The sequence below is a fragment of the Giraffa tippelskirchi genome, chromosome Y (genome assembly GCF_054371585.1).
Source record: "Giraffa tippelskirchi isolate mGirTip1 chromosome Y, T2T-mGirTip1v1.2.pri, whole genome shotgun sequence".
Lineage (NCBI taxonomy): Eukaryota > Metazoa > Chordata > Mammalia > Artiodactyla > Giraffidae > Giraffa > Giraffa tippelskirchi.
The window spans coordinates 6,462,506-6,475,525 of record NC_137290.1 but is presented as its reverse complement, the minus strand read 5'-3'; the positions used below and the strand labels follow the sequence as shown (position 1 = coordinate 6,475,525).

The window sequence follows — 13,020 nt, the reverse complement described above, 5'->3', positions numbered from 1 at the left end:
TGCAGATCGGGCCCTTGCTCCACAACCCTCAGCTGCTCCCAGCGGCAGGGAGCGATACCCAGGCCCCTGCGGAGCTGTCATGTGCTCCCTGGGCGGGCTGCCCACGCTGGCACAAGGCCTCCTGGCCATTCAGAGGCGAGCTGGAGTCTGAGACGCACAGCTCTAGCCCCGGGCTAACTCCCACCCCCCCTTCCCTGAGCATCCACTCTGCCAGCCCCTTTAGGAGATCCTGGCATTGCGGACATAGCTCCATGTCTATGTCTCCAACCTGGTTCAGCCTTCAGAGGACAGCTCGATGTGGAGGTCCGCTGCCAGTCCTCCTTCTTTCCAGCAGGGCTGCCACTGGTCAGAGCTTTCTCGGTCCCTGCCCATCACCCTGTCAGCTGCCAGCGCCCCCGAGGGCAGGAACCAAGGGGATGACGTTGGCAGCCTGGCTGGAGCGCTTCTGACGTACGTGAATGAATAAAACACACACGTCACAGCCGTCTGTTGAGTGGCGGAGTGTTTCCCCCCAGCCCCCTCCGCAAGCAGTGATCTGACAACACGGAGCTGTGGATGGTGACATCATTCTTGATGAAAGGCGATTAAGAGGCCAGTATTTCCTGCCTTTATACAGAAGGAGAAAGAAGGGAAGATAAAAACTCCCAAGTGACCTAAAAGGCTGAAACTGACACCAGACATCAAAGCAGCATTTTAGGCAAATGCCACGGCTGAGTAGCAGCATCAAAGATCAAAGCTTCAGGGTTCCACCCCATGAAACTGATGCACCCCATAACTGTCCCCTAGCCAGGACAAGCGCATATTTGTCTCAGCCACTCATGTTCCCCGGGTGTATTCGCAGGAAAGACCACTTAGACATGTCACACAATGAACACAGGCAGAAGGGGGACAGACCCAAATGACTGGGCTGCTTTTCTGTTAACTTCTGAAAAGGGGGGTGGGGGCAACTATCTCACCCAGCACTGTCGTTGTTGCTGTTGTTTAGTGGATTGGCGACCCCAGGGGCTGTGGCCCGCCAGGCTCCTCTGTCCATGGGACTCTCCAGGCAAGAATACTGGAGTGGATTGCACTTCTATCTCCAGGGGATCCTCCCAATCCAGGGGATGGAACCTTCGTCTCCTGCATTGGCAGGCGGATTCCTTACCCACTGAGCCATCAGTGAAGCCCAACCCAGCACCAGCGACGCTAAAAATGCTTTGTCCAAACCACCAGAAATCATGGTGCATATACCCAATTGTTGAACACATGGTTAAACATCATGGTTTAACTCGATGTTTTTATAGAGGTGCCAATACAACTTTCTGGCTACATTTCAAACCTACAATGGATATTTTGGTAAAGATACCACAGACACTCAGAGCTGCAACTATTAACATAACTAAATATATGCAACAGATAAGCAAGAGAGCTGGTGAGTCTTAAGAGTGTACAAACAAAAATATGTGCAACATTCTCTGCATGCCTTAATATATTAGAAACCATCACCTTTTCCACACCACATTTCATCAACATCACTTGCATGCTTTTCAACGAAAAACAAATCTTAACTGTTTACCACTCTCGTCTTGGCTCAGAATAGGAAACATCTCATATAATTCACCTGATTCACTTGCTTAAGCCACACACTAAATCTACATCTGAAAGGAAGCAACCTTTCCCCAAATAAAGCAGTTCTGCTCCGAGTGAGTTTCCCCGCCCTGCTCCTGATTTTATTTAATAAAAACAAGTCTGACCTATGTGTTGTTTTTTTCTCCCCCTCCCGATCTTACGTAATAAAAACGACGACGGAAAACATCCCAAGCAAGCCAACATCTGCCCAATATAAACCCGTGGGTCTACTCTATTTTAATAAGAAAACAAGCATAGTAGCCAACAGCCATAAGCCCCCAAACACTCAACACAAAAACTTTTCCCCTGAAATGTGAATGATGGCTCTCAGACCACTCTGCAGAAGCATCCCAGGTAAGACAGACACCCCGGAACATGCAGAGTTTCTGCCCCAGGAAGAGCTCTCCAGGAAGGGAGGGGGAGATGGGAAGAGGGGAAGATGGGAGGGGAGAAGCGGGAGTCGGAGACACAACCTGCCTGGTCCTAGCCACCTCTCTCCTCTTGCAGCTTCAGGAGCAACTGCGCTCATCACTGCTGGGGCCACGCACAGACCTGGCTGCTCAGGACAGCTCCAAGGAGCCAGCGGCAGAGGGGAGGCCAGACACGACGCTGGCTCGGTGCAGAACTCACTGCAGATCAGGGCCATGGAGAAACCCATGCATGTGGCAGGAAACCCGCTCCGAGCAGGCGTGCGTGCCATCACTGGGGTGGACACCTGCCTTCTTTAAACGTGTCACCATGCCACCGCGTCGGGCTAACCCTCACCGCCCCCTGCAGCAAAAGCCTGCATCCCTGGGTGTTAATCTGCTCCTGAATGTGAGCTGAGCCTGGAATCAGAGTCGCGGAAGGCTTTAAGGCGTCCGGCAAAGAGGCAGAAAGGAACAAAGAATCTGCCTTATGGACAGTGTGGTCCTGGCAAAACGGCTCACGGCAGCGGGCGGACCACTCGAGAGGGTGATGAACGATGCAGTTGCAGGCGAGGCTCATTGTAAACAAGACTCGTTTCGTATTCACCAGATCAATGTGGCAGAAGGACCAAAAGAGCCGTTCCAAGCGTCACGGTTTAGTTTACGGCATGATACTTAGAAGAAATTTTCCATACGGTGATTGAAATTCTGTGCACTCCTAAAAGGGAGCTGAACGTATGGTCATTTGCCCGGAGCTGAGGACCGTGGATGAGGTTCGGGCGCTATGCACGCAGAGGTTTTTAATGCATGTTTGACAGCACCCAGCAGACACAGCCTGAGCCCAGCACTGGCAAGAACCCTCCCTTCCTCAGCGAGGGGCTTACGGACGCCCCCCTGTTAATCAGGAAAACGCCACAAGCGACCCAGTTTCGGGTCTTAACCTTTTCCAAGAGCATTTGCTTAAGCCAGTGGCGTGACCGCGGTGGCCGCCCAGCCAAACAGCCAGCGGCCCTCAGGGAAATACCGCTGCCCATATCCCTCCCATACCTGCCCATCTGGATCTCCGGGGCGGGGAAGACAGGTGTACAGGAGACAGACCAGGAGACTTCCCACATCCGCCTGAACTTCCCTGTGTGCAGCAGTTCCTTGGCTAAGAAAAAAGGAACAACAAAGCACCCAGGAGGCAGGCCAGCGGCTCCCCCTGCTCCCCGGGTCCTCTGATTCCCAGGGAGACGCCAGGATAAGCCTGGGCATCTCGGAGGAAGATGTATGTGCACCTTTCTGCAGAAGCTTCCAGAACAACCCAAGCTGCACTGGCCACTCTCACCATCAGGACCCTAAGCTCTTCTCAGTCTTTATCAGAAAAGCCACCTTTTCTTAAGGTGCCTGGGGTGGTTAGGTACTTAAGGGTTCAAGAAGCGCCTCTGCCATCTGGTCAACCTCCAGCATTGGATTACTTGTGTGTTGCTGGCTCAGTCAATGAATTAACTGCAGAGTGCTTTTATAAACTAATCACTTAAAAATAATAATAAAAAATAAGAGTATGTGATCTATTGTGGAGTTCTACATGGAATCTGAGTCTCCTGCATTGCAGGCAGTCTCTTTACCTGACTGAGGCCCAGGGAAGCCCCTCGCACAACACTAGAAAATTGCTTTTCTCAGAGATACAAGTCAGATTAGTGATTGCCTAGGGATGGAGACAGATGAGAATGGGGAGATTAGACAGAAAAGAATACGGGCTTCCCAGGTGGTGCAGTGGTACAGAATCCACCTGCTAATGCAGAAGACACAGGACACTCGGGTTCAATCTCTGGGTCGGGAAGATCCCCTGGAGGAGGGCATGGCAACCCACTCCAATATTCTTGCCTAGAGAATCCAATGGACAGAGGAGCCTGGCGGGCTACAGTCCATGGGGTCGCAATGAGTCAGACACAACTGGGTGACCAAGCAGAGAAGGATCCCATGTTATTGTATCAATTTTAAAAGCACTCACAAGACTTCCTGGGTATTCCCAGTGGCTAAGGAATCCTAGTGGCTAAGACTCCATGCTCCCAATGCAGGGGGCCCAGGTTCAATCCCTGGCCAGGGGACTAGAAGCCAACACCTGGCACAGCCAAACAAACAAATAATAAATTTTTTTAATTAAAAAAAATATAACTTAGTATGGAGTTTTAAAAGTCCTTGCTATGTGCCTCGTCAGGATTTAAAGCAGGAATTCACCATGTGCCAGGTGACGGTAACAGCTTCTAGTATTAACTAATTCCCTGGTTTGTAAAATTCACCAGTTTATTACATTTTATTCACATTTCTAAGCAAACACCATATCAGAGTTTTCTAATAGGCAAAATAACACCTCCTTGTGTGCCTGCTATGTCACTCAGTTGTGTCCGACTCGTTGCGACCCCATGGACTGCCACCCACCAGGGGCCTCTGTCCATGGAATTCTCCAGGCACGAATACCGGAGTGGGTTGCCATTCCCTCCTCCAGAGGATGTTCCCGACTCAGGGATCGAACCTGCGTCTGCTGCATTGGCAGGCGGATTCTTTACCACTGAGCCACCTGGGAAGCCCAAATAATACCTACACACAGTATTAAAATTTAATACAAAATGACTTAAAATTTTTAAAAATATCTAAGTTTGTTATTCAAAGTGTGATTTAAAAAGAAAAAAAAGCATCTGAACCAACCACTTGTTTTGATTTTATAACGTGTTATACGTGTTACTTAGATTCCTAAGCTCAGACGCTGTTGTCTCTGAGCCTTTTCGACCCCATGGACTGTAGCCCACCAGGCTCCTCTGTCCATGGGATTCTCCAGGCCAGAATACAGGAGTGGGGTGCCATTTCTTTCTCCATGTTACTTAGATCACTAACCCCTTCCAAACTAGATAATCATTCTGCACATCCATCACTTAAAAGGAACCCGGGTATGCAAAATGCAAAAGTGAGAGTCTACACTGGGGGCTCCCCTCCACCCTTTCCGAGTCCAAATCTAACCGTGTTCCCACGAGTCTGTTAGATACCTGCTTGTCCCCACCAGCAAGCAGGCACCCGGGCCTCCTCTCCCTCCTCCCACCACCAGTTCTCACGGCTTGTGCTCCAAAGAGAACTCAGATCGTCTGTTTTCAGACCCTTAAATATGGTCCTCGAATTCAGAACAAGCTTCTGAACACATGGAAGGGTGTCCCACCTCACTCCCACGGACAGAAATGCTTATTTCAAGCAATAAAAGCATCTGTCACCTATCCCATCCACAAAGGCAGCAAAAACAAACTTCACGAGGCACGTACTTTCTGACTCAAAACCTCCCAGGCGACGAATGGACCACGATGACTTACACACACACACACACACACACACACACACGCGCGCGCGCGCAGACTTGGGTGCAAAGGTGTCACAGTGCGGCACTGTCTGCTGCATTAATACTCCGGAAGCACTATAAATATCCATGGACAGAGGATCTGTCACGCACACAGTGGACCATCCAGACCGCGGAACATCGTGGGGTCGTTAAGACAAGTCATGAAGTCAGACCTCAGGGCGCTCAACGTGGAACAAACTCCACTTTCGTGTGTAAACACACAAGCACCTATCTGTTTCTAAAAGGAAACCTAAGAGCTTAGTACTGACACAGCTGCTCTCCAGAGAGGCAAAATGAGGGGGTGGAGAGGAGGTAGGAGAAAGGTTGATGGATTGCACACAATTCCCTTCTGAAAATGAATATTGGGACTTACCTGGTGGTCCAGCGGCTAAGACTCTGTGCTCTAAACGCAGGGCGCCCGGGGTTCTATTCCCGGCCAGGGAACTAGATCCCAGGTGCTGCAACTAAGACCCGGCACATTCAAATAAATAAAAATAATAAATACTTAACAACGACAAGAAAAGTGAATGTTTTCCCATGTCCACGTGTCACTCTCAATACTGATAAATGCAGAATAAAAAAGTCGCACTTGGAGAAAACTGTCAGCCACCCCTTGAGAGTGGTTGTTCTGACCACTGCGCAGTGAGCAAACCCTTTGGGGGCATTGAGGAGAATCCTTTGGGGTCACCGCAGCTGACCACTCCCGGGGGACCAAACCTGCTGCTGACCCCTGTGAACACACCACATGGAACCCCAAAGGCTTCTCCTCTTTAAAAGTGCAGAGGTCGATGAGGTGACCCCAAAGAAATGATACACCACGACAGCATCTCTCACGTCCCCTCCACTGGAAAGGGCTCGGAATCAGCCACGCCGGGACTCTATTTTTCTGATTTACGAGGACGATCGCCTATTCCACGGAGCTATGAGGCTGCTCCATTAATGCGGCAAAGAACGAAACTTTTTCCTTCTTCCCTTTATGAACCTCCTCCGTGGATGCTATTTTGGTTCCAAAAAAAAAAAAAAAATCCTTTGGGATATGTCTTCAAGTCTGTACTAAAAATTGAAGTGCATGGGGAGGTCAATTTACTTTTTAAAATTTACAGCCAGTCTTGGAAAAGACTGGACTAATTCTGTTAAAAAAAAAGGCAGGTCAACACTGTACTATGAATGAGCCAACTGTGATATACTAAGTCGAGGATTATTTCTATATATAAAGCAGTCACGGGAATTTCTTGGCTGTGCAGTGGTTAAGACTCTGGCGCCATCACTTTTGGGCCTTGAGTTTGATCTCTGGTCAGGGAACTAAGATCTTACAAGAATTCCATGGAATGCTCCAGGCAAGAATACTGGAGTGGGTAGCTGTTCCCTTCTCCAGGGGATCTTCCCAACCCAGGGATCAAACCCAGGTCTCCTGCATTGCAGGTGGATTCTTTACCACCTGAGCCACAAGGGAAGCCAAAGAATACCGGAGTAGGTAGCCTATCCCTTCTGCAGAGGATCTTCCCACACCAGGAATAGAACTGGGGTCTGCTGCATTGCGGGCAGATTCTCTACCAGCTGAGCTACGAGGGAAGCCAGCAAGCCGTGTAGCCAGCATGGCCCCAAACAATCACCAACCCCTCCGGGCTGCCCAGTAGTACTGTTCTAGTTCCTGCGTGTAAAAGCATCACGTTGCCAATTCCACTCTCTGACCCCCTCAAATTAACCCAACTTCTGTTCACAATCTGCTTTTGAAGCAAGGACGCTTGCCCGCCCCAGAGCTCAGCACAGTGCTAGAAACACCTGGATGTCTGTGTACATCACTCCAAGTTAGCCAAAGACCCGAAAATCCGGTAGCCTGCCACCTTGTGTTAAAAATGGGCCGTGACACTTTGCTTCATTCAGAGCATCAGCTATTGCCAGGGATAAGATTTAAGGAATCAAAATCACTTCATAAGTCAAAAATTAACACTCAGCAGTAATGAAAGAAGGAATCTTGTAAGAACTGACCCTTACCAGGAACTCTACTCAATACTCTGTGACAAGCACAGGAAAAGAATCTAAAAAAGAGAGGAGCTATCTACCTATCTATCTATATATAACTGATTCGATTTGCTGTCTTTTCCAATCAATCAGCTGTTTGCATCAGGTGGCCAAAGTATCAGAGCTTTCGCTAAGTTAACTATACTCCAACATAAAAGTAAGTAAAAAAAAAAAAAAAAGGAAATCTTTCAAATTTGTGATGTTGGATTCATCCTTGGCCAAGAGATGAATCACTCGTGTACTTCCTAAGTGTACACATTCACACATGTGTGCACAGACATAAATATACATGTCCACATCGGGACTGCCACAGTTGACACAGGGGAGCCAACAGACTCTACGCTTTGCTGGTCTGCTCATCTGTGTCCGTAAACAAGGCTTGAGGCCCGGGTCTTACCTTTTCACCACCAGCTTCAGGGTCTTATGCGACCCCTTCACCAGGCAGATGGCCTCCTGTCTAAAGCCGGACAGACCGACGTCATTGATGCCCACGATCTCGTCTCCGGCCAGCAGTTTGTCGACCGCCGCGGCTTTGCTCCCTTCTTCGACCTGCAACGCAGAAAGAGGGTCTGTGAGCTCCCCCACCAAGTGCGCAAACGAGTCCCCAGGACTCAACAGGAGGACGTGTCGGTGACAGCTCTGTGCTACCCACCAGTTCTCAGACTGCTTCAGGACGACCCAGGAGTGAAGGGATCCAGCTTGGGCCCCAATTCCCGGTGGGAGACCAGGGCTGCACCCCTCACCTGGCCTGTACCCCTCATCCGGTCTGCGTCTGCAAGGCCTACCATTTACGGAGAGGGCAGCAGAGGACACGAACTCTCAAAAACACACCAGAGACAGGGGATCCAGATGGACCCCTTTGCTTTCTGGTATCTCCTTCCTCCAAAAAAAAAAAAAAAAAAGATGTGTGTTTTAAAATTATTACCGAGTTAACGTCTCACCCATCAATCCTGTACCTAGAGCTTCCCTGGGGATCCCGTGGTTCCGAATCTGCCTGCCAACACAGCAGATACGGGTTAGATCCCTGGTCAGGGAAGAGTCCTCACGACGCAGTGCCAGTAAGCCTGTGCGCGACAACCGCCAAGCCTGGGCTCCAGAGCCTGGGGGGTCACAACGACCGAAGCCCGTGTGCTCTAGAGCCCATGTCACGCAACGTGAGAAGCCGTCGCAATGAGAAGCCCACGTGCTGCACGTGGACGGGGCCCTTGCTCGCCACAGCTGGAGAAAGCCCATGTGCACCAACAAAGACTTGCCAGGGCCAAGAAACATATAATTTTTTAAAAAAGCCCTGCACCTAGGACTGTTTCCGTAACAGCTTCCTTTCAATGTTTTATTTTTCTATTTCTGTAACAGCTTTATTTAGCTATAAGTCAAATACACGCCAATCCACCCACGTACACATGAATGAATGGACTGTTGGTTGTAGTCAGAGTCGTCCAACCGTCACCAGCCACCCAGTTGAGAACAGGCTTCCTAAGCCCAGAAGAAACCTCGTATCTGTCAGCAGTCGCTCTCCAGCCCTCCCGGGCCCTGGAAACCATGTACGTGTCTCAGATGTACCCAGTGTGGACACCTGATGTACATAGACTCCTTCAACAGGTGGCCTTTTGTGTCTGGCTTCTTTCACTCGTGATGTGCTTTCCAGGTTGCGTCCATGTTGCCCCCTGTGTGGGAACTCCGTTCCTTTTTATGGCTGAGTGATACCATATCATCATAAAGATCGATCACTTTCAATTTATCTGTTCATCAGGGATGGATATATTTACTCTGTTTCTACTATTTGGCTATTCACTCAGTTCAGTCGCTCAGTCATGTCCGACTCTCTGCGACCCCGTGGACTGCAACATGCCAGGCCTCCCTGTCCATCACCAGCTCCCAGAGTTTACTGAAACTCATGTCCATCGAGTCGGTGATGCCATCCAACCATCTCATCCTTTGTCATCCCCTTCTCCTCCCGCCTTCAATCGTTCCCAGCATCAGGGTCTTTTCCAATGAGTCAGCTCTTCGCATCAGGTGGCCAAAGGATTGGAGTTTCAGCTTCAACATCAGTCCTTCCAATATTCAGGACTGATTTCCTTTAGGATGGACTGGTTGGATGTCCTTGCAGTCCAAGGGACTCTCAAGAGTCTTCTCCAACACCACAGGTCAAAAGCATCAATTCTTCAGCGCTCAGCCCTTTCTTTACAGTCCATCTCTCACATCCATACATTTGGCTCAGTGCCCCATGAACACGTGTATACACATGTTTGTGTGTGAATATGCATTCTCATTTCCTTTGGGTGTACAAGTAGGAGTAGAATGGCAAGGTTATATAGTAACTAGCGTAAACATTTTGAGGACCTGCCAGACTGCTTTTCTTTAAAAAAAATTTTTTTTATTTATCTATTTCGCTGTGCTGGGTCTTAGTTGCAACATGTGCCATCTTCCATTTTCATTGTGGCATGGGGTCTTAGCTGTGGCAAGACCACAGGTCTCAGCTGTTCCCTGACCAGGGGATTGAACCTGTGTATGTAAAACACTCCCTACTCAGAGTTACACACAGTATGTATACACATGGACTGATCGACTCCTTAAAAGGATTTTACGACTTTTATCTTGAGAATTTTCAATCTGTAAATCCTTAACCCAGTTTTTCTTGTATAGTAATAATTCAACTAAGCGTCGAGCAAGCCATCAATTAACCAACCTATTTTCTGTACCAGTGCCCTGCAAACTGTGTGCTTTGCTTGGCCTCTCAGTCCTCCCCTGCTCTTTGTCACTCCATGGACTGCAGCCTGCCAGGCCCCCCTGTCCATGGGGTTCTCCAGGCCAGAATACTAGAGTGAGTTGCCATGCCCTCCTCCAGGGGATCTTCCAGGGGGTCTTCCCAACGCAGGGATCGAACCCAGATCTCCTGCACTGCAGGCAGAGTCTTTACAGTCTGAGCCACCAGGGAGGCCCAAGAATACTGGAGTGGGTAACCCTATCCCTCCTCCAGCAGATCTTCCCGACCCAGGAATCGAACCGGGGTCTCCTGCACTACAGGTGGATTCTTTACCAGCTGAGCTACCAGGGAAGCCCTGTGACCCATGAATCAAACCCAGCCAGCTAGGACTTCCCTGGTGGTCCAGTGGTTAAGACTCCGTGCTCCCAATGCAGGAGGCCCGCGTCTCATTCCTAGCCAGGGAAGATCCCACATGCTAGATGGCATGCCCTAACCTCCCCCTGCAAAAAATCCAGCCAGCTGTCTTTTTTTTAGGGAGTAAATAAAATTTTACTGGAATACAACCACACCCATTTGTTTATACACTGCTACAGGAGAGAATGGAATAGTCTGGGGCCCATAAAGCCAAAAATATTTACTACTTGGCTTGTTACTTAAAAAAAAAATGCTGCCAACCCCTGTTCTACACCAAAAAGCCATTCTTTTTACAAACTGCTAGGGAAACTAGCAAAAAAAGATGACTGTTTATGTGCACACCAGGGTACAGTTTTGGAAGTTCGCTGTGCTCCCACTAAACACCAGGGCTGACCTGAAAATCAGTTCCAAACCTCACCAGGCACTAAAGCAAGGAAACCTTCCTCCTCTGGGAATTACAGAGCTGGAAACAAAGCTAGTGACAGGCTCAAGGATGAAACCATATGGTACTTGGACCCGTCTCTCCGCCTGGACCCGAGGACAGCTCCTCCCCTCCTTAGGGCAACAGAGCCAATTATTTATTGCAAGTTGACACCACAAACAAAATGACCACTCCAAACAGAACTGTGAAGCAATTCGTTCAGCTAACAACCGGTTTCCAAGTCTAGACGATTTTTAATCCCAACGTAATGACAGATCCCAACGTTAATAAGCTTCCACCCGGCCAAGATTACACACTCACCCAGAAACAGCCAAGGTGAAGGATACGTGGTGGAGAGTTTAGGTTTTGACATGCCCCAGCTGGGGGGGCCCAGGGGCCGTGTCCAATCGGAGGGCTGGTGGGCAGTTAGCTGGGGTAGGTGGGAGGTGGGAGTCCCCGGGGGAAAAGATGGAGTGAACAGCCGGGGAAGGAATTTAAAGACTGGATAGGTGGTGACGGAGGCTGCCCACACAGAAAACAGACCCATGAACAGCGGAGAACAGAACCCTTGGGCTGCCTGGAAGAAGAGGATGAAAGAGCAGGGGATGAAGGAGAAAGAAGGGGTGGGTGTCCTCAAAGAGACAACAATCAGACACGCGCGGAACTGATGAATCTGAGCATCACGAGAAAGGCTTTAGGTGAGAAACCATGACGATGGAGGAACCTGCAGGGTCTTAGGACAGGTTCTGAAGGTAGCACTTCCTACAGGCAACCCATCACCTTAATGACTCGGCCATGACCCGGTGGGCTTTTCCGTCTCATCCCCGCAAACCCTTGCACGTGAGACTCTCTCAAAGCGCTGTCGTTAACGTCTGGCTAAGGGACTTGCCTGGCAGTCCAGTGGCTAAGACGCTGAGCTCCCAAATGCAGAGTTCAACCCCTGGTCAGGGAACTAGATCCCACGTACCACAACTAAAGATTCTGAACGCTGCAGTGAAGACAGAAGATCTTCAACGAAGATCCGGCTCGGCCAAATGAATAAAACATTTTTTGAACAAAGGTCTGGCTTCACCCTGAAGCGCAGATCACATGGTATTGCTTCCCTTCCTCTGCAAAGACTTCCCAGCTCCTGCTCCAGCTGCAAAGACCGCATTCCAAGGCAGCCCATCTGCCTCACCCAAACCACACTCCACCTACCCTCCCAGCAAAAAGACGGCTCCAGGTCTGGGAGACAGAGTAGCTGGGGATCTCTGCCCCCCTCGGCCTCCTCGCCAAGACTAAGTGTTTGTCCGACATTTATCGCGCTTATGGTGAAGAGAGTTGCAAAGGAGGCAGCTTTGAAGACCTCGGGTCTGTACTCTTGACCCCATCAAACTTCTCCCGTGAGGAAGACTTCATTAGGCTTGAACCTGGTGAAGCACAGACCTGAAGCTGGCCCCAGGGTCCCAGGAATACGGCTCTGCCCATCAGCTGTGTATAGTCTATCATGCATTACACGTGATGAGTCGTGCCTCGAACGCATCGTGCACTGCAGACACGCACGCTCCTTTTATTACCATCCTCTGTTTAACAGTCAAGAGAGCAATGGGCATTGCCAGTCGCAGAGGGCACCGTCTGCAGGAGCCACAAACGGGGCAGTCCTGTCCCAGAACCACTGGGCAAAGTCCTCAGCGCCTCTTCCTGTAGCTCAGGAAAAAACAAAAAAACACTCCCTTTACAAAAAGGCAGGCAGGCAAGGACAAAGGAATCCACACCCACCCACGATGCCTGTCCATGTGCCCCAGTCAGAAGGAAAGCCCCAAGCTCACTCGCCAGGCTGAATATTCCGGTTTGGATTATTCACTGGAATTCTGTTTGCCAAACTCCTGTTGAGTTTTTACGGCTTCGAAGTGTCTAAAAATGAGCAAACTGCCTTGCTGTCCTTATGGAAACGTTTACTCTGGAAACAGCAAGAGGGAGGGAAGGGGGAAAAAAAAAGTCCATGAAAGTCTTTTTGGAAGCAAGCTTTCATATTTCATCCAACAGATGTTGTTACGGATGATCAAAGATGACACCCACCATGGCCGGGGGGGGGACCCCG

The 13,020-nt window shown here is 49.7% G+C and overlaps 1 protein-coding gene across 3 annotated transcripts in view; it reads right to left on the bottom strand.

The window, feature by feature from the left end:
• The window catches only part of SHROOM2 (shroom family member 2), a 146,281-nt gene that overhangs the window by 66,160 nt on the left and 67,101 nt on the right, over positions 1 to 13,020 (bottom strand). For 2 of the 3 annotated variants that reach the window (XM_081568315.1, XM_081568316.1), the window contains exon 2: positions 7,799 to 7,950. The exons of the other annotated variant lie outside the window; for it this stretch is intronic. In XM_081568315.1, coding sequence (XP_081424441.1) covers positions 7,799 to 7,950 — 152 coding nt within the window. The remainder of the gene's footprint in view (positions 1 to 7,798; positions 7,951 to 13,020) is intronic. 3 annotated transcript variants of the gene reach the window in all.